This window comes from Sitophilus oryzae, unplaced genomic scaffold (genome assembly GCF_002938485.1).
Source record: "Sitophilus oryzae breed Bouriz unplaced genomic scaffold, Soryzae_2.0 scaffold_172_pilon_pilon, whole genome shotgun sequence".
NCBI classification, from domain to species: Eukaryota; Metazoa; Arthropoda; class Insecta; order Coleoptera; family Curculionidae; genus Sitophilus; species Sitophilus oryzae.
This window is the reverse complement of record NW_022146424.1, coordinates 6,908,045-6,927,205: the sequence shown is the minus strand read 5'-3', so window position 1 is coordinate 6,927,205 and position 19,161 is coordinate 6,908,045. Positions and strand designations below refer to the sequence as shown.

Sequence of the window (19,161 nt, the reverse complement as noted above, 5' to 3'; positions counted from 1 at the left end):
ACTCAACATTTATTATTCACAAAATACATAACTAAATAGATATATTATACTTAAATGATAAAGCTAAACGTCTATATATGTGAAAAATAAAGTGTAGTTATGCATACACATTTTGTGAAAATAAATTGGTGTTTCGCCTTCAAGTTATTTTCTAATATTTATTCTTTAAAATTTGTTATTAGAGAATATACATCCACCCCCTAGTAAGAATTTATAATTCATTTTCAAAAATTGTTATAGAAATCTATAAGCATTAATACACCAGTCCAAAAGATAAAAAACATATCATAACAATTAATAATAATTCTATATTTTTTTATAATTGAAAGACTAAGAATTTTGGGCATATTTCAATTTTCAGTTCATTATACATTCATACTACAACTCAAATTAATATATAATTCTGAATTTAGTTATTCTTACTAATAATGTTTAATCAAAAATATCAGAAAATCAACAAACAAAATACTGAAATAGACCGTTTTACCTAAAATATTTCGTATTATGCAAAACCACCATTCATTTATATTAAAAATAATATAAAACTAAGTAAATTATGCAAATTTGGATTAAATTTCCTATTGGAGAACAAGCCCTATTTGGTTAGCCCCCATAGAAGGGCACTTCCAGTTGTACAGGTAGTATTGCAACTTGCCATCTCCTATACCGAACTTTAAAGCTTCTAGAAATTCAGAATTTTCCATCAGATCCAGAGCATTGAAAACGTCAAAGTGTAACTGCTTGGCAGATATAAGGGCATCTTGCATCAGATCGATCCATGGGGTTTTTGTACTAACGTTATAAAAACTATAAGCAGCCTAAAAATACAATCCAACTCTCTTAACTCCTCTTAAATTATTTTGAAAGCATTCAATTTTTTAGTAATTTGAATAAGACCTTCAAAACTTTACCTTCAAACTTTTGTGTACAGGATGATGCATCACGCTGCTTGGTAATGTATAGTAACTCACAAAATCAGTAATCACATTATTGTTTTCTACCACGAAACTGTCAATAATATTTGGCCGAGGTACGAACCAATGCACAAAATCTTCTTTGGTAAAATATGGTGCCAAGTCGAAACGACTCAAAAACTGAAAATAAATAAATTTCCCCATGAATTTTATCATTTAAATTAATTAAAACCAGCCAAAAGTACCTCTACTAGTAATTTATGGGTAGCGTCAATATCCTCGGTTTTCATTCTCCTAAAACCAGGTGTTTTTGGAGAGTCTGGGAGCTTGTACAACTTTAGGGTTCTTTGCATGGTCATATTTCGAGATAAATGAGAAAATTTTACCTAAAAAAGTATTAAAAAAAATCGGGATTTTTTATATTTTTTTTACTAACCTCAATTAATTTCTTTGGATTTAGTGATCGATGCCAATACGTACATGTGGACACCGGCTTTGGTAAAACAATCCCGGCAGTGTAAACAGCCTGGAAAAGTCCAGCAAGATGGACACGGCGCGTTATCTCCCTTATAAGAACCGGGGCTACTCTCTTAGAGCGTAACTTTTTATGAACACAGAGAAAATTGATTTCTACCATCTTCTGACTCCTAATAAAAAATACTAAATCACAAAAAGAAAAAGAAAATTGATAATACCTACTTCTTATAAATGTTTAATGTAGCTGGTATAGCAGATATAAATCCAACTAGACGGCCACTTTTCACTACTCTTACTCCACAATGCCATTCTTTTTTCCACCCTGGTGGTTGAAGTGCCCTAAAAATCAAAAAAATGATTTTACATTAACTTCATGTTGGTTTAATATCGTATGGTCGAGAAAAAACGGCGTCAGCGATGGCTATGGAATGAAGATTGTTGTCATTTTATTATTTTATGTGTAAATTTATATGGGAAATGTCATCGATGTTCATTTCCCAGCCAACTAGACGCCATTTTTTTTCGATCATATGGTATATGTAACTCAAGTGTAACTATAGTGTCACAGATAAAATCCACAGACAATAGTTCCTGCTTTGAGTTAGATTAAAAATGACATGAAAATGACAAGACAAGAAAATTTACTACGTTGCCCTCAGGTATCTGTCAAATTTGAGATTTAAAGTAATAAATGGCTAAAAAACCTGCCAACCCTGGCCAACTTTCGAGAAAATGTATTTAAAAAAGTTGATTCTTTTTTAGCTTTACATAAATATACCAATTTTCAGCTATCTAGATACAATTTTTAATGTGATTTTTAACCAATAGCAGTTAATTCTCGTCTAGTACTCATATATTTACTTCAATATTTTCAATAAATCAATAGTTTTTTAATGAAAAGTTAAATAGTTTGTTGTAAAAATATTGGCTTGTGTGAAGCAAACTGTATATAATTCTTCCATATATCAAGGTGACATCATTTCTAAAGGTTTTATTGCTAATTACCGACTTTAAATTTAGATTTTCTTTAAAAATCAGGCTTTACTTTCATTTTAATTTGATCAGAGACCATGAAGAGGGAATATCTAACCAAACAATTCTATATGTAGGCTATAAAAAACACATTTTGACATTTAGTACAGTGCAAATAAGTTCCTAGCATATACCAATATGAATTTAGTGATGTCGGCTCCATAAATGTGAAAGTTATTGATACTTTACATCACCTTTTGTCTAATTTATACAACTAAATTTATTTTTCTTTAAAATCTTTTAACAAATTTAATAAATTTACCATTTCAAAAATTCAGGTTGGTAATCGAATCTAAACATTGAGTCATCATCTTCAACATAATTTTCATTAAGCAACGTATATAGTTCTTTCAAAACCAATGGATCATCTAGATGTAATGTGTCCCAAACAAAACCATCCGGTAATGAATACGGTTCAGCCCTAACTTCACTAACTGGCTTATCTGGTTCAATTGCTTCGTTTACAGTAATTTTTTCATCTGGTTAAAAAAATTAAAAATGTAACATACATACACAAATAATTTTTCAGTTTATACCCATTTTTGGGACTGGTTGGGTGCTCCAAAACTGATATGATTTTTTTAAAGCCTCTTCAGGTGTTTTAGCTGGTTTTTGCGACAAAGAAATTACCTCCATAGCGGCTTTAAGATCTTTGATTGAAATGGTATTCAAGGGGTTTGATAAGGTATTGAGCAAGGACGCGTCCTCACTGTTTTGTTCATTGTTGGAATTTTGTTGACTTTCGTCATTCTTTCCTTTCTTATTGCGATGCTTCTTTTTGCCACTGAAATGCATTTAGAAAACTAAATAAATTACAAATGAGGTTATAATTAGTCTTTCTGCAAAGTCATTTAATAACATACACCTAAAACTGAATTAGTACAATTGTTAAATTCAATAATTCATTCAAGTTTCGGGTCTCGAATAAAACAAGGAGAATAAAAATATCGATTAGGGTTAATATAATTGCCTTTAGAATTGAAGGTTAAAACTTTTTATTTTATACTATCATCCAGCAGTATATAATGTTTTATAGACTAAATAAATATAATACCTTTTATTTTGTACATTATTAGCGATATTTCCATCTATTTTACTATTGTTCTCAGAGTTTTCCGGTAAAATTTTCTCGGGATTTTCCGACATTTCGACTTTTGACAAATAAAACTAAAGTGACAGACTACACCACAGAACATAAAAAATGACATATAAAAGAAATAAACAAAATATTGGCAAAATAACATACTTTTTTACCGGCTGAGTAAATTACAATTTTATTAGTAATGGGATGGGGTATTATTATTATGATCATATATAATTTATATGATTTAAAGTAACAAATTATTAAAGCAACAAACATTAAAGTAAGAAAAATTGACAAATGAAACTTAAATTGTCTCAGTAGATGTATTGTTATTTTAAAGAATGTAACTGAGACATAAATAATATTTTGATTTAAATAAACTTTATAATTATTTTATAATTTAAAAATCTATGGTCACTAATGAAGTACACGACTGGTGACACCTATGTGTGATTAGCTTAATATTACTTTTTAATTACAGTTAACTGTATTAAGATTTAACCACAGATTTGCTATAACTGAATTAGAATTAACCTCAAAAACTGTAATATTTGTTTTTGTTTTTCTTGCAAACATTTAAAATGAAAATAATCCCTTGTTTATGAAAAATACCTCATATAAATATTCACATGTTCCATTCACGTAAAGTAGTTTTATATGATATATAATTCTCACTACATCCGTGATAATTCAATGATGTCCGACACAATAGTTGAGCTTTTATTCTTCGATACATTTGCACATGATAATTCAGAGGCACATAATCATTTACAATGATTTTTATTTAAGTCTGACATAATTATCATTTTAGGAAATAAATTTGGATTTAGTTCAATTTCCGAAACCAGTTTACGTGACAGAAGTTCGCATAATTCCCCTGGGTGCTAGAGTTCAAGCAGATTTCCCTGGAGGTGTCCGATTAGGAGCCACAAATCCTAGTCAATTTCAGATTGAGTTTTTTGTAAATGATTTAGGCAAACCCGGGGCCAGTACATTTGAAACATTGGGTGCATTTGAGTATGACCAGAATGGCAAAATCAATTTGGAATGCTCACCTGATGAGACAGTCAGAAAAATACCAACTGATGGTTTAGTTTTAAGGGGTAAAAGATATTGACCTTTCAGAGTTATCTTAAATGTTTACAGTTTATTTAATACTTTAGGTTTGTATACTACTATTACCCTAGCTGTTTATGGAACCCTAACTAATAATATAGCAGAACAAATAATCCAACCAGTAGTCAATCCTACTATACCGAATCAGCCCAATACTATTGCCGATGCTCAGCAAATTATATCTACAGCTTCTGTAGATCCTGAATGGTCTCAGGACAACATTCCGTCACAACCATTAGGTTATAAATTAATTTTATCTATAAGATACTTATTTCAAATGATTTATGCTGTTTTCAGAATTCCCAAATCCATCAACTGCAAACTTTCAACAGTATGCTCAGCCAGAACCATATCAGCATCCAGAATTTCCTGAATACTATAATGATGTACCTAAAGATCCTAGAAGTTATCATCATACACCTGAAACTGATTGGGATAAAGGAAGGAATAGAGAGGGTGATAGGGATAGAAATAGGGATATGTATCATGTAGGTTATATTATTCTTGAATATTTATTAGGTATACAGGGTGACCTAGTGTTCAATAAAAAGCTTCATACTGGTTTTTTTGGGTCAGCCTGTATAATATACTAATTTATAACTTTATAAATATTAGGAGAGAGAACATGATAGAAGGGATAGAAGATATTCTCAATCAGAAAATAGAGATAGAGACAGACCAGTTAAAGAATATCGCGATGTTAATAGAGATAAAGATCCTTACGAAAGAGAACACGAGAGAAGTGATTACAGGTAATGTTTTGATAATTTTTTCAACTAAAAGCTAAATAAATGTGATTGCTAGGACTGACAGGGATAGAATTGATCATGAATGGTCTGAGGCAGATAGAGATAGAGAAACTACACATGATAGGGACAGGGGAAGAGATAGAAGACATAATGACAGTTACAGAAGATCTGAAAGGTATGTATAAGTTTGTTTGAAAGTGACATAATCATAGTTCTTTTATCCTGTTTTATGTGTAGATATAGAGAGGATAGGGAAGATAGGAAAAGACCAAGGACACCTCCTATGCAGAGCCCTAAAAAACCTCATTCCCCACCTAATGTAGAACTGGTTAAAGAAATGTTGTCTCCAACAGGGCATGCAGAACATTCATTACACGATGAAGAAAGAGAAAAAGTGAAAAAAGAGGAAAAAACTGCCGAGGATGTTGATATTTCTAAAGATGTAAGAGAAAAAAAACAATTTTTAAAGTACACTTTAACAAAAAAAAATTAACAGGCAAAATCATCTCCTAATGAAGAAGTCACTCAAATGGATGTTGAAGAGTTTGAGCCAATATTAAGTGACGAAGATATAGTCGATGATGGTGAACATTATCAAGAATCTGAGTATGATTATACTGCATACACCAACAATGATGATATCATTAGACAATTTGTTCCTGGTAAATGGCTTAAAACTTTTCATTTCTTATAATTTTTTTTATTTCGTTTTTATAGGTGTAACAGAACTACAAAAATATCCTAAAACAAAGAAATATCTTATTAAAGATAATTCTCTTGAGATAGAAGAAAATCTAAAAACAACTATCGGAATTGCTGATGATTACCTAAAATCCAGCATTACCAAATATGTTTTGGACAACTTTAGTAGACACAATCCAGAAATTAAAGAAGAATTTGTTCATCTTTGTGAAAAATTAATCCCTACAGTTAGTATTACATATTTTTATTTAAATTAATAATATAACCTTTTGTTATCTAGATTGGCGAAGCACCTTTTTTTGTGGATATAATGAAGGTTCACAATGCAGCGAGGTCTCTGATAAGCCCGAAAATGAGCGCTGAAGATCGGGAACTAGCTAATCAAACTAGTTTTATTATTGAAACTATTACTGATTGGCTAAAAATTGCGTTAAATTATGAAATGGCTAATGCTCAAGATCAGCCTGCTTATAAGATTAGACATATTAAATGTGGTGTTAGGTGAGTACTTTTTTATAATTTAAATAGTGAAAATAAAGATATTTTTATGAATGAAAATAGCGCCTAAAATATGTCCAACCTTCTTACTTGTCATTCTGATTCACAGGTAAATTGTATTTTCTGTCATTATTGGATGTCGTCTGTCGTAATCTACAGGCTTGGTGCATTTCAGTCGATTTCAAAAAATCCCGACCGCAGCGCTGTAGACGGCAGAAATCAGAAATTTTCGCTATGTTATTTCGTGAAATACATCAAGCCGCCCCGATTACACAGTTCATGTTGATTCCATTAAAATCATATTGAAATCGTGGCTTTGTCATAATTTTAAGTATTTTAGTTTTTTGCTAGTGCAGTTATTGATACTATCCTTGTTTATATATTCTTAAAGTTGTTCAACCTCTCGACAAAATGTGCTGCCTCTGGTGAACAAATAGTGAAGCTTTAAAGGAATGAAGCATGAGATTAGGGGCGGAGTCAAAAATATCGATTATTTGCGGTATTTCCCTCAGAGTAATGTAATAATATAGCTCGGATTTTTGCGAACTATAATAGGGTTCAGCTGATTAAGAAATTTAAACAAAACTATTATTTCATTGTTGATTTTCGATTATTTTTGCTGTTATTTTAAGGATTCTAAACCGTATTTAACAAAGAAATAACAATTTTCAATATGTTGGTACATTAATGCTAATTACTGGTAATTATTAATATTTAAAAAAATTTACATACACTTTATTTCGATTTGACCCAGGGCTATAAAATTTTATTTCATTCTTCGATCATTTTATTCTAAATTGAGGTTTTACGAATTTAAGATAATTTTTTTTTGAAAACAAAACGTTTGTACATTCTTGATTAATTTTTTTCTTAATTAAAAATAAAACTTGGCACGTGCTTCAATAATATTATTTGACATTTAAATAAATATTATGTACTTAATACACCATTTAAATCTTTATTACTACACGAAATAAATCTTTCTTAGCGTAAAACATGGTCAGAGTCAAGTTTGCTTTAACTTTGTACCATATGAAAAAAAAAACGGCGTCCAGTTGGCTGGGAAATGACGATCGACGACATTTTCCATATAAATTTACATATAAAATGACAGCGATCTTCATTTCATACCCATCGCGGACGCCGTTTATTTTCGACCAAGAATTATAAAAACTGAAAATATCATTATGTTTTAACTCACAAAGTCCGTTAAACCATAAAACTTTCTAGTATATTGTTTTAATAGGAATAATTCCAATGACACTTTTCGTGGCGAGACTGTACGTTTGATATACAGCCGAAGCACAAAAGTCATTTTTACTCCGAATAGAACATGCTATTTTTTTCAAACGCCACAAATAATTTTTTAAACAATTTCAAACGTTCCAAATAATATAAAAATATTTAAAACTCATACCTTGTAAGTATTTATCATGATACAAAGAAAACAAGGTACGATATTGCGCAGGTTTGTCACCACGTCACAAGTGATAAACGGCACTATTGATCGGCAAGCTCCACACGCAAATTTCAAATTTTCATACAGATGACACATAATAAATGTATCATGTGTCATAACTTTTCAAATGTCAAGCTCGATGATTTTACATAATTTTAGGGGTTATTTAATTCTTCCCTATTTTAGGTCTTTTTTTATTAGTGGCAGTTGAACAATACGGATATTTTCTTGTATGGCATATGACGTCACAGGCGATATGTGCAAACAACGAAATTGGAGACGCTATCGACCATACCTTGTTTTCAAGTTTTCTTTGTACTATGAGTAATTATATATCGAGATATCGAGAAACTATGGTTACGGCTCGTTGAATTTGAGACTTATGTCATTTTAATAATATATTTTCATACTTTTATGCTTAGGCGTAAAAGTGCTTTACTTTTATGTCTAGGCGTTAAAATGATTTTTTTATATTGTCAATCACGTCGCAAAAATTAATACTTTTGTGACGTTTGAAAAAAAATAATATTTTGAAACTAACTGGTATATTTTTCTGCCACAACAAAGTTATTATACAGTGATAAATGATAAGATCATATTGAAATACGCTACTGGGTAAAAAAAATTGGCTAAATTTAATCAATAATACTCCATTTCAAAAGTTATTTTCCAAAATGATTTATATTTTTTAATAATTGATTGCAATTAATATTATTTGACTAGATTAATTTGATTAATTAATAAGACTAGATTAATTTTATTTAAAATAAATTTGATCAGATTTTTGTTCGTATATTCAACTACCAGAAAAGTAGAAGGAAGATTATAATGTATCTATCACAATATTTAAAAGAACTACTACAATAATTATCAGAAGAAAAACAAAAAGAAAAAAATACCCAAATACCTTCACCTTCTACTCAACTACAAAATAAATGAATATAATCTCTTATAAGAACACTACACAAACTACTTCTTGTATTCTACACTAAACAAATTATCAAACTTATTAATTAATCAAACATAAAGAAAAAATAACCAAATTACCCCTTCACCTACTACTTAACTTCAAAATAAAATATAAAAACACTACTAAATTTCTGCTGGTAGTCTACACTAAACATTATAATCAAACTTATAATAAATTAATCTAATTTTACATTACAACTACAAAGAAACAAGAAAATGTTTTAAAACTACAAGAAATAAAACTTCGATACGTGCGACCAGTATAATAGATCAAGCGGACAAAGAATATAAAATATTTTAAAATGTGCATTCAGAAAGAAAAAATATCTCGAAAATTATCTAAACAAACATTTTTTTTTCTTATCAGTGAAAAACACTTGAAAAACATCGACCTCGTCGGCCTTGCGGAATTTGTCGGGTATTTACAATGGTCGAATTGTATAATTACCAGCTTTTATAGCATATCTAATAGACAAAAAGTATCTGGTCGATTAGTAACCAATTGGCACAATCCGAAAATTATCGATTTTTATTTTCTCTGTTTTTATTGGCCGCTTCAAAATTCAGAGTAACAAAAAATATTTTTCTCTAGTAAAAGACTGTGAAATACGCCCCGTCATCTGGTGCTTTACATCCATAAACGTCTTAGGTTGAGCTACTTTAAAAATTCATATACAAGGATACTATAAAACACTTAGATACGAGGTTTGTGTGATGTACCTAACACTGGTAGTAAAAATTAAGTGAAAAAGAATCCGAACTAGGCGTCGTGTTGTGCTGTGACAATTTAAAATGTTAATAAAATTGCTGAAAAAATGTTAACGCCTAAAGGAGGGCATAATTAGGGCGTTGTGGGTGCAATAACATTAAAGAATTCAACTTTCCCGGATATTCAACTTTTCCGAAACAACATTTTATAGCTGCATAGTTTCTCACACCGATTTGATCAAAAGCAAAAATGGATTCAAGCAGTTCGACGAAACAAGTGAGTAAACAAAGTGCTCGTTACATAATCAAAAAATTAAACAGACATACTATGAGAGGAATGTGAATGAAAGAAAAATAATTTGCAATATTAATGGTATACTTTTTTTTAATCAAGTAGCGATTAAATGTTTTATGAACAACTTCTGAAATTATAATTATGCACCTTTAAAACATTTCGTTATAGTTAAAATAGCCCGAATTATGACCTCACTAGCAAAACCGGTGCGTAAAACTATGCTCGCTACTGTAGTTCAACTCATCTAAAAAGTTTTTTTAGCCGGAATAATAAATTATAATACGAGTTAGACATCCTGAAAATATCAAAATATTTACTTTTTTATTTTTATAATTTTCACAAATTATACGTCCTAACACTTTTAGAATAATTATATAATAAATTTCTTGTATACTCGCTATTTAAACCCGTGTATTTCTTTATATCAGTTGTTTACGATATCCTCCGATGGTGGCAGCACCGGCGGTGAATGCACCAAGCCTATTCTGTCTCGTTTCACTGTCAACCATCTTATAATAAATATGCCAAAGTCTGTCAGGGAAGATAATTGACATGACAATATGACGGAAAATATAATTAAGCTGTAAAATTAAAATGATATACAATAACTGGCATTGTCATGTATTTTCTTGTTGAATATACTTTATAATTATTATATTAATTTTATGTTTTATTTTCCAAAAAGAAATTAAAGTTTTTAAATTTTATTTATTTGTAACGTTTAATAAAAAAAAATCACTCAGCACTATATCAATTTTCAGATTGGCTGATTGGCTATGCCGCAGTGACGAATACATCCAATATATCTGGCATAAGAACTACAACCTTCACAAGGAACTCCTTGATCTATATCACCAAGAATTTATGGCTTTATCTATAAAACTTATGATACTGAAGGCTTTAGATTCGTATCTTTTGCACAAATTTGCCATAGAAAAGTTTTTAATGGGAAACGTATCCAATCATAGTTTACAGAATGGATACACAGACAATATTGCTTTGAAACAGGCAAATGGATATAAAATAATTGTAGAAGCTATTGAGAAAAATCCATTGGTTAGAATTAAGTTTGCCCTAAGCTCTATACTGAAGAAATTAAATCTGTATGAAATATTGTTTAAGATTCACAATATTCTTATTAAGTTGAGAAATGTGTCACACGATATTTCAGCTGAGGAAATTAATTTGATTACCAAATCTTTGAATCAGATTTTGAGCTACTGCAACAATGAACCTTTTACGATGTCCCAGCCTAAAAGATTTTTACCAGTTGCTGCGCAATTTGAAATAATGCGTGCTGATACCGATAACGTTTTAGTGCAGTACTTTAAAATGTTCAATCTGCTACAGTGTTTTGTGCTGCTCCTCACCTATCCAAGCACACTAAATTTACCACCTATAAAAACACCAATATTTGAAATAGTCTCAGTATTGTTGGATACTTCAGAAGGTTTACAATACCTCTCTGAAAATAGCCAAACAGTAAATGTTTTGCTGAAATGTTTGGTAAGGACCGACGAGGAAATACAGTACAGTCTTAGTGACTGTATTGAAGTGAAATCTCATAATCTAGGCTTAAGAATAGCCTACAAACTCCAAAGTTTATATCACATCGAGTGTTTGCTAGATATTGGCGAAAAACACAACTTTGACGTCGATGCTCTTCCAGTGATTGATCAGTTGCATGGTTTACTATGTCTGACTTTTTCTAACGTCGGTAAATTTTCAGTGAGCGAAATGCTGGGTATGAAAGAGAATTCAAAGTGCTTGCTGCAATTTTTCGAAACTGTAAACTCGAAATCTGAGTCATATTTAGCGAAAATTAAAAAATCCACTGGAGCAGCCTACGTGTTAGACCTTCTCCATTACACCGTTGTCATTGTATCTAATATAAAATTCATCGAAAAACATAACAAAAACATACATTTTATTTTAAATATTTTGTATGATGACGTTTCAGCTTTGAAAATAAACGAGGCTAGGTCATACCTAACTCCATTTGAATGTGTCAACGTGTTGAATTATGACAATATAGCTCCTTTTATCGAGATCATCGATAAACAAATTGAAAATATAATTTCTCATCCTGGACCAATGATAACCAGTCTAAGAATATTACATTATCTAGGTATCTCACCTTACCAAAATAAAGAGCACATAGGATTGGAAAATCCTTTATCAAATTATGTTGAATTAAAGTATAAACATGTTATTTTACAACTATTTTCGCTAGATGGAACTAGCTTGTTGGTGAAAGTATTACAAAAGATTTGCAATCACTATGAACAGCCTGGTTTGCACAGTTCAATTTTAGTATCAAACCAAGGATTGTCCTTGGTTAATATAATTTATCCCGCTGTTATTCTACTGAAACAAATGTTAGGTTATGTCGTGCAGTGCAGAAACACAGATTTCCGCGATTTAACAACAATACCGGTGTTGTTACAAACCTACAATTTTTTAAATAGTTATCCCATGACTGCAAGCGGTTATGAGATCGCCAACAAAAGTAAAATAGCGATAGTCGATACTCTGCTGGTGTATACTCAGCCTATTTCTGCCGAAGTCCGCGAAAAAGATTCTTTAAATAAGACGTTATGGTCTCAGATGTGCGGGGAAGTGATTAAATTTGTTACGTCAGCACCGTATACCTTCGTATCCGGCCTGTTAATTTTATCGGAATTGTTACCTTTACCCTTACCCATTCACACTCGCGATGACTTGAGCAAAGAAGAAATTTCTTGGGCGATAAATTTACGCAAGCTCTGGTCTGCGCATCTCCATCCTTACAACACAGCTATTCAGGAAATGATCAACAGGATTTGTATATCTACGCAGCCGCAGTTGTTAAACTTACTTCGCAGGATCTGCGTACAGATATCGGATTTAGCTGCAAATTCTGCGCTTATGGTAGCTAAGGGTATGCTAGACACTGTGTATCGGGCTGTATTAACTAAAGAAGACGCTCCTTGTTCCAGTCATATTGCTAGATTGCTTAATTTTCTGGCTTGTTTGGTGACGCATAATACTATAAAAAGTGCAGTACTGCACTTGATCCATACGAACTCTAACGTTACTGGAAAGACTGAGGACAAGTACTCTTCGTTAATACCGGCATTTTCGAACATTCTAAGACTCAGCGATGCAGCGAACAGTCATATACAGGCGCAGGAGTGTATTTTGAGCATTATCCAGAGTTTTTGTGATGTCGAAATCACGTTAATGCAATGTTCAATCGACGGAACCTCGAATGTTAGTTCTGAAGTATATTTAGCCAACGCCATGCCCGCTAAAGAGCACTTACTCAGTTTTATAGTCGTAATTCTTGACCATTTAGGTTCAGAAAATTCTTTTGTGACTTATTTACCCATAGTGCGCACCCTGTTACTTCTGACTGAACATGATTATGGGTTTTACCATTTGAGAGAGGATCTTCTGAAAAGGGACAAACTGTTCCTGATAATGTTGACGAGACTTTGTAAAAACTTTTCGAAAACTAGTGCGGAATGTTTGTCGACATTGAACACTCTGGTAGAGTTTTTGAGGGTGTGTCTGACGACTGAAGAAGGAGACACAACGTTGCCGTACACTCCTAGAACTATTAAGTTGGGACTGGAAGACATAAAGAATCTCATTGGATGGGAAGGGGATAAGGTTGATGAAAATGGAGGTAAACATCCGTTTTTGCAGCTGGAGGAGGTTCTTAAAGTAAGTGACATGTTTGGTATATTCAACTATGGGTTTAGCCAGTATAAACATATCTACTATAAAAGCTTATCGACCGTTTAGGTAGATAAGCTTTAACGCATGTTGTGACGTCACGTGGATTATACAGTCTATGTCAAAGACTAAAGCTTCATTCAGAACCTCAAAATTAGTGGAATAAATTAGTGATTTCAATTAGCGTAGAAGTTTGTTCCTCTAATATCAATGTAAGCATTCACAACGTCAAAATTAGAAGTAGTAATCTTCAATTAGTGGAAAAAGTTAAGAAACTTTTAACTTTTCCACTAATTATACTTCAGAATTTGCGGGAATGTCATTTTGGCATCCGTCAAGAGAAATTGTGGTTAGAAATCAAAAGTTAATGCCCACTTGCACAGTTTGTATAAACTTTGTTTAAAGGCTAAACAGTGATTAACTATACATATTTTATTATAGTTAATCACTGTTTAGCCTTTAAACAAAGTTTATACAAACGGTGCAAGTGGGCATTATTGTTTTATAAGCTAGATATTAGGCTTTCTCTATGGATACAACTGACTACCGTCAAGCTGTTGCTATACAGAATATTCTATTAATTTTAGTTGTATTTTTTAGACGTTGGAAAAGATCATAAATTTTTAAGTGTCAGGTATAATTGATTCCACTAATCCATTCCACTAATTTCGAGTGTCTGAGTGAGGCTTAAACAAATATATATTTTTAAGTCTATGGCCAAGGGACAAATTACGTAGCGAGCTCTGGATTTATTTTTACTTTTACTTTAGTCTGTCCAACAAGCCAGGGAAGATTTTGACAGATGACATCGAAAAATAGATCTATTACAGTCACTTCAGCAGGAGTTAGACGCATGGAGTTGGCATGGAAATGACGATCGATGACATTCCGCATATAATTTTACATCTAAAATGACAGCGATCTTCATTTCATAGCCATCGCTGACGCTGTTTTTTTTCGATCTCACTGTACATTAAATCGTTAAAAATTTCCCTCTATACAAATATGGATCTGACCATTTTTGAACACTTTTATGCAGAACCCGAGTGGCACAACATTAAGTGTTTTTTTTTTAAATTAATTTTAAAGCTTAATTTTCTTTAAAAAAATGTTGTTTGTGGATTAATTATTATAATTATTGTTTATCTTTAATATAGACTTATGATGGCTAAATTATATTTTAGAAAGAGACGGAAGAAGATACGAACTTCGAAACGATTTTAGAAGGTTTAACTTTATTTTTGAAGCAGTTACAAAGCACAGAAGAGCCTCTTAAAGACTCGTTTGAAGAGGTTATAATTCCGGCTCCTGATCCCCTTTTGACTCAGTACGCCTGTAGAATCATCTATAGGTATTTAGAATTGTTTCTTTATGTTTATAATACTTATATGATATATTGGTAAATTTCCAGTTCGTCGGATGCTTGCGATGAGAGATTGACTGATCGTTATTGGCTGGCAGTGCCGTCTGATGAAGGAGAGGGAGAACAACTCGAAACTGTAAGTTTATAGACTTATTTTATATACTTTCTTAATGAACATGGGTCCACAAATGCATAATTTTAAAAATACAGAATGTTAAAACTCAATGAAATCGAAATTATATTACCATAGAAAAGCCTTTTGATTTTTAGGACTTTTAGGAAAATTTCAGCCATATTTTCATGTTTCTTTTTTAATTTTCCCAAAACCGGTATGAAAATTTGGAGAAGTATAAAAGAATTAACTATTTAGAACAAGCAAAAATTCTTATGAACGGTGTATTTTTCTGGAAATGTCAATAATATAAAAGTTTTTCCTCTTGTAAAGAGAATCCGGGACATACTGTTGTATTTTTAGTTATTTAAATCATTATGCCTATTTTGAAGTTTTATTAAGTATTCATTTTATAGGTACCTTGCGATTTATTTGAAATATGTCGACAGCTTCCACCCGAATTTAATTTAATCAAAGAAGTAGAAAAACTGTGCCGCATATCTAGAACAGAGACCTCTATCAATGACAGCATCAACAAGAACACTGAAGAACAAAGAACAAAGACCAGAAAACCTTTCAGTACGTACCTTAATACAAACTACTCCAAAACAATTATTGTATATTTTCTAAAACTAAATATTAATTTGAAAAACAAGACACTTTGCAGATATATTGGTTACAAATGTGCAAATATAGGTAAATAGTAGGTCGATTAAAAATTGCCTATCAGCGTATAGTCTAAGGATACCAATGCAATCAAATATTGGGCCAATCGGATCCTTAAGCATATATTGGTTTCACTTTTGCAACTAAATAGTCGGCCGACTAAAAATTACATATCAGTGCGTACCCCAACTATCCTAAAAAAAACTCACAAGAGAAAGGCAGAAAAATGCATGATTCATTTAGAAATATGTAATAATTACTTTTATTCAAATATGAGATATTTTATTATATTTAATACAGCGAATATTTTAGAATCACATTTTTATTTATTACGATTTTTTAAAAATGTATAATTATTGTTACAATAAAATGACGTTGATTTAAACCTTACTTTTTATGTATGTATTTTTTTTCAGTTACACCGATGCGGCCGCGAGGTTTTCCAAGAACTGCACCGCAACGACCTGATTTGTTTAGATCGCGACCTCCCAACACATCCAGACCTCCTTCGTTACATGTTGATGATTTTGTAGCTTTGGAAACATGTGGAGCTCAACCCACTGGCCCTACAGGTAAATGATGCCCAATAATTTTAATTAAAATGATTTTTAACACATTATATATTTTTTTCTGTATGAGTATATACTAAAGGCATGAGTATATACTGGCAAAGGTTAGTTTTGGGTCGAGATTTCCGTATGTAAGAAGAGTACAATGCGTTTATAAATGTACTCAACAAAGAGAGAATAGTAAAAATTTTGCCAAACGTATGAAATAAACCGAGAAACTGTGCACATTGCTAAGAGACGTGGAAGGGTATATAGCAGATTCGTCGCGGTCGACCCAATCAGTACTTAAAATTCTAGGAAAGGGTGTACATCATGCGTTCAGCTTCACGATTTAATTACTTGTGATACTTTATTTGTTTATTTATTAACGAGCAATTTTCCCTATAGCTTGGAAATTTTTAAGTGCAAGTTAGAAACGCTTGCATTTTTGGTAAAAGTAAGTGGATTTGAGTTGGTGTTCGACAGTGGTTGCGCTATTAGAACTCTGAATTCAAAAATCGATATCTCGAAATCTATTAGAAATAATAGATTGTAGTTTTTTCAAGAACTTTGTTAATATTTCTGCTGTATTTTCTTTGTAGACAGTATGCGAAAATCAAAAATCGATTTCTCGAAATCCATTAGAAACAATTGATTGTAGTTTGTTTTGTAGTACTTTCTTCATATTTCTGCTATATTTTGCAATCTCTGCAATCCGCCCCTGCAAATTACTGTGATGGAACAAACCTATTATTACATATTATTTAATTATGTCATAATACAATAATTTTGTAACATATTTTTTTTTAAGGTTATAACAAAATAAGCAGGGAGATACTGGCATCCACCCGCATGGCGCGTGGTTCAAGAGGAAGAGCCTTTGTCACTTCTGAAAGAAGTATGCAGTACAATAGGCAAATGTATGTTAATTTTAATCAGTTTTAATTATTATTATTCAATTTAAAATATATCTTGTTCTAGGCCATGGTGGGGTGCTCCACTAGGAAGAAGTCCGTATTTTTAAGTATTAAAATGTGAATAATATATACCTATGTAATAGAATTAATTAAAATTAAATGGTGTGTTTATTTTATCACAAATATATATAGTCTGTGAAATGAGAGGATCCATGACAGTGACAATTGTTTTGTCATTTTTTATTCATAGGTAAATTGTATTTTCTGTAATTTTTTCAATGTCATCTGTCAAAACTCGTTGGACAGATTATAGAATCAAATAATTATGTCAAATACCCAATCAAATGGTGTTAAATAATAACAATGCCTCAAAATAATATATTATATTTTTAATTTAAACTGAATAACAATTATTAACTCATGAATATGCTAAAATACATTAATTTAACCCCACGAAACAATATCAAAATATCAATTAAAATGTTACTTTAATAACAAAGAAAAAGATATATATTTTTTAACTGAGTTAAGTCCATGGCAATCTTACAGTGTACTTGAAAAAAAAAGCGTCAAGTTGGCTTTAAAACTATGATCGATGACTATATAATATTGAGAATACTGACTATATAATCATTCTACTTATGCCATTTCCAAGTCAACTTTAAAACTGTTTTTTTTTTCAATCTTATGGCATTTCTTAGTGGATCTATGGATTTCTATATATTTAAACCTCTGCGTTAAATAATAATTTACTTAATAAATAAAAATATAATTTTTATTTATTAAGCATGACATAAAGAGTAAACACTGAAAGAGACCCAATAAACAGTAAACCAAATATTCCACAAAATAATAATATGTATGATGGAGGTGTAATTGTTTCAAAGATAGTGTTTTCTATAGGTAACAAGGGTAGAATAAACAGTAAAAAGAAAAGATATAAAAGAAAAGAAACACTCAGTCCTAATTTCAGAATGCCTTGGTTTCTATCTGTTAACATTTTGTGTAAATCAGCTGAAATATTCCTCTTCAAATTTCTTAAAATCTTCATCCGTAAATGCTGATTTGGGCTGTTTTGACTTTTTCCCTCTTGATTCAATGGGTCTTCTGGTTCTGGCTCGTTCTATGATCTAAAAATATAACACTAGGTATATTAAATGTTAAAATAAAGAATGATAAAAAATACATTTTTGGTTTGTTCCTTATTTAATGTAATTTTGCTATTTTCTCGTATCACTTCCAATTTCTTTAAATTCTCTTTTAATATTTGTTCTTTTGTCTTGAATTGCTTTTTTGCTTCTTGAACCGAAAGTTTTTTTTCAAAACCTAAACCAATTTTCTCTGCAAAATATAGAAAAATACTCAATTAATGTATATCAAAACACACTTCTTTATATCCATAAATACCTTTTTTGCCTTTTTTATATGATTTTCCAATAATCCTGTGATGTTCGGGAAATAATGAAGATGCATCTGTTTTGTTTTTTCTCCTGGAAGCTTAAAATATAATTTTACATTATTAAAGTCACAGAAAAAATCAGTTTTATAATTGAAATAAGTACTTACCTTTGTTATTTGTTTTAAAGTCTGGATCGACAATTTCTAAGGCCTGTTTCACAAGAGCTGCACTCATTTCAATTAATTAAAATATTTTACATTAATTTATCTTGCTTGCCTCTGTTTCTTGTCTATGTGACTTTTATGTGACTGCAGGTGACTGTATGTGACTTCCAGTGACTTCTTAAACCTAACCTAAATCATTTAAGACATTTGATTTAAGCCATAGATTTAACATCATTATCAATGTTGCCAATATACTAACCTATAAAAAA

General features: G+C 31.1%; 3 protein-coding genes across 3 annotated transcripts; 1 reads left to right on the top strand and 2 right to left on the bottom strand.

Moving 5' to 3' along the window:
- Positions 1–147: 147 nt before the first annotated feature.
- Positions 148–3,619, bottom strand: LOC115881612 (glycylpeptide N-tetradecanoyltransferase 1). Its single transcript, XM_030899165.1, has 8 exons — positions 3,478–3,619; positions 2,960–3,207; positions 2,686–2,902; positions 1,614–1,730; positions 1,351–1,561; positions 1,160–1,300; positions 912–1,094; positions 148–818 (listed from the first exon to the last, which is right to left on the bottom strand). The coding sequence occupies exons 1-8, from the start codon at positions 3,567–3,569 to the stop codon at positions 579–581; spliced, it is 1,449 nt and encodes a 482-aa protein (XP_030755025.1). The 5' UTR covers positions 3,570–3,619; the 3' UTR covers positions 148–578.
- Positions 3,620–4,033: 414 nt separating this feature from the next.
- On the top strand, positions 4,034–17,484 carry LOC115881454 (protein virilizer). Its single transcript, XM_030898930.1, has 17 exons — positions 4,034–4,263; positions 4,319–4,610; positions 4,671–4,862; positions 4,921–5,111; positions 5,239–5,375; positions 5,428–5,547; positions 5,610–5,814; positions 5,869–6,034; positions 6,090–6,301; positions 6,355–6,575; positions 10,765–13,711; positions 14,908–15,074; positions 15,135–15,222; positions 15,615–15,777; positions 16,281–16,436; positions 17,224–17,332; positions 17,394–17,484. Exons 1-17 carry the CDS (start codon positions 4,165–4,167, stop codon positions 17,434–17,436), a joined length of 5,508 nt encoding a protein of 1,835 aa, XP_030754790.1. The 5' UTR covers positions 4,034–4,164; the 3' UTR covers positions 17,437–17,484.
- Positions 17,485–18,324: 840 nt separating this feature from the next.
- LOC115881455 (active regulator of SIRT1-like) lies at positions 18,325–19,161 on the bottom strand. Its single transcript, XM_030898931.1, has 4 exons — positions 18,896–19,161; positions 18,737–18,826; positions 18,516–18,670; positions 18,325–18,459 (listed from the first exon to the last, which is right to left on the bottom strand). The coding sequence occupies exons 1-4, from the start codon at positions 18,960–18,962 to the stop codon at positions 18,340–18,342; spliced, it is 432 nt and encodes a 143-aa protein (XP_030754791.1). The 5' UTR covers positions 18,963–19,161; the 3' UTR covers positions 18,325–18,339.

Bases quoted from the DNA above. Each gene is read 5' to 3' on its own strand.
- LOC115881612 (XM_030899165.1), bottom strand. From the start codon at position 3,569: ATGTCGGAAAATCCCGAGAAAATTTTACCGGAAAACTCTGAGAACAAT. The intron at 2,903-2,959 runs GTATAAACTGAA...TTTTTTAACCAG, and splicing joins CCAACCAGTCCCAAAAATGG to ATGAAAAAATTACTGTAAAC. The intron at 1,731-2,685 runs GTAAATTTATTA...TTTGATTTTTAG, and splicing joins CAACCTGAATTTTTGAAATG to GGCACTTCAACCACCAGGGT.
- LOC115881454 (XM_030898930.1), top strand. From the start codon at position 4,165: ATGATATATAATTCTCACTACATCCGTGATAATTCAATGATGTCCGAC. The intron at 5,376-5,427 runs GTAATGTTTTGA...TGTGATTGCTAG, and splicing joins CACGAGAGAAGTGATTACAG to GACTGACAGGGATAGAATTG. The intron at 17,333-17,393 runs GTATGTTAATTT...ATCTTGTTCTAG, and splicing joins ATGCAGTACAATAGGCAAAT to GCCATGGTGGGGTGCTCCAC.
- LOC115881455 (XM_030898931.1), bottom strand. From the start codon at position 18,962: ATGAGTGCAGCTCTTGTGAAACAGGCCTTAGAAATTGTCGATCCAGAC. The intron at 18,671-18,736 runs GTATTTATGGAT...TATATTTTGCAG, and splicing joins ATATAAAAAAGGCAAAAAAG to AGAAAATTGGTTTAGGTTTT. The intron at 18,460-18,515 runs GTATTTTTTATC...TTATATTTTTAG, and splicing joins ATAAGGAACAAACCAAAAAT to ATCATAGAACGAGCCAGAAC.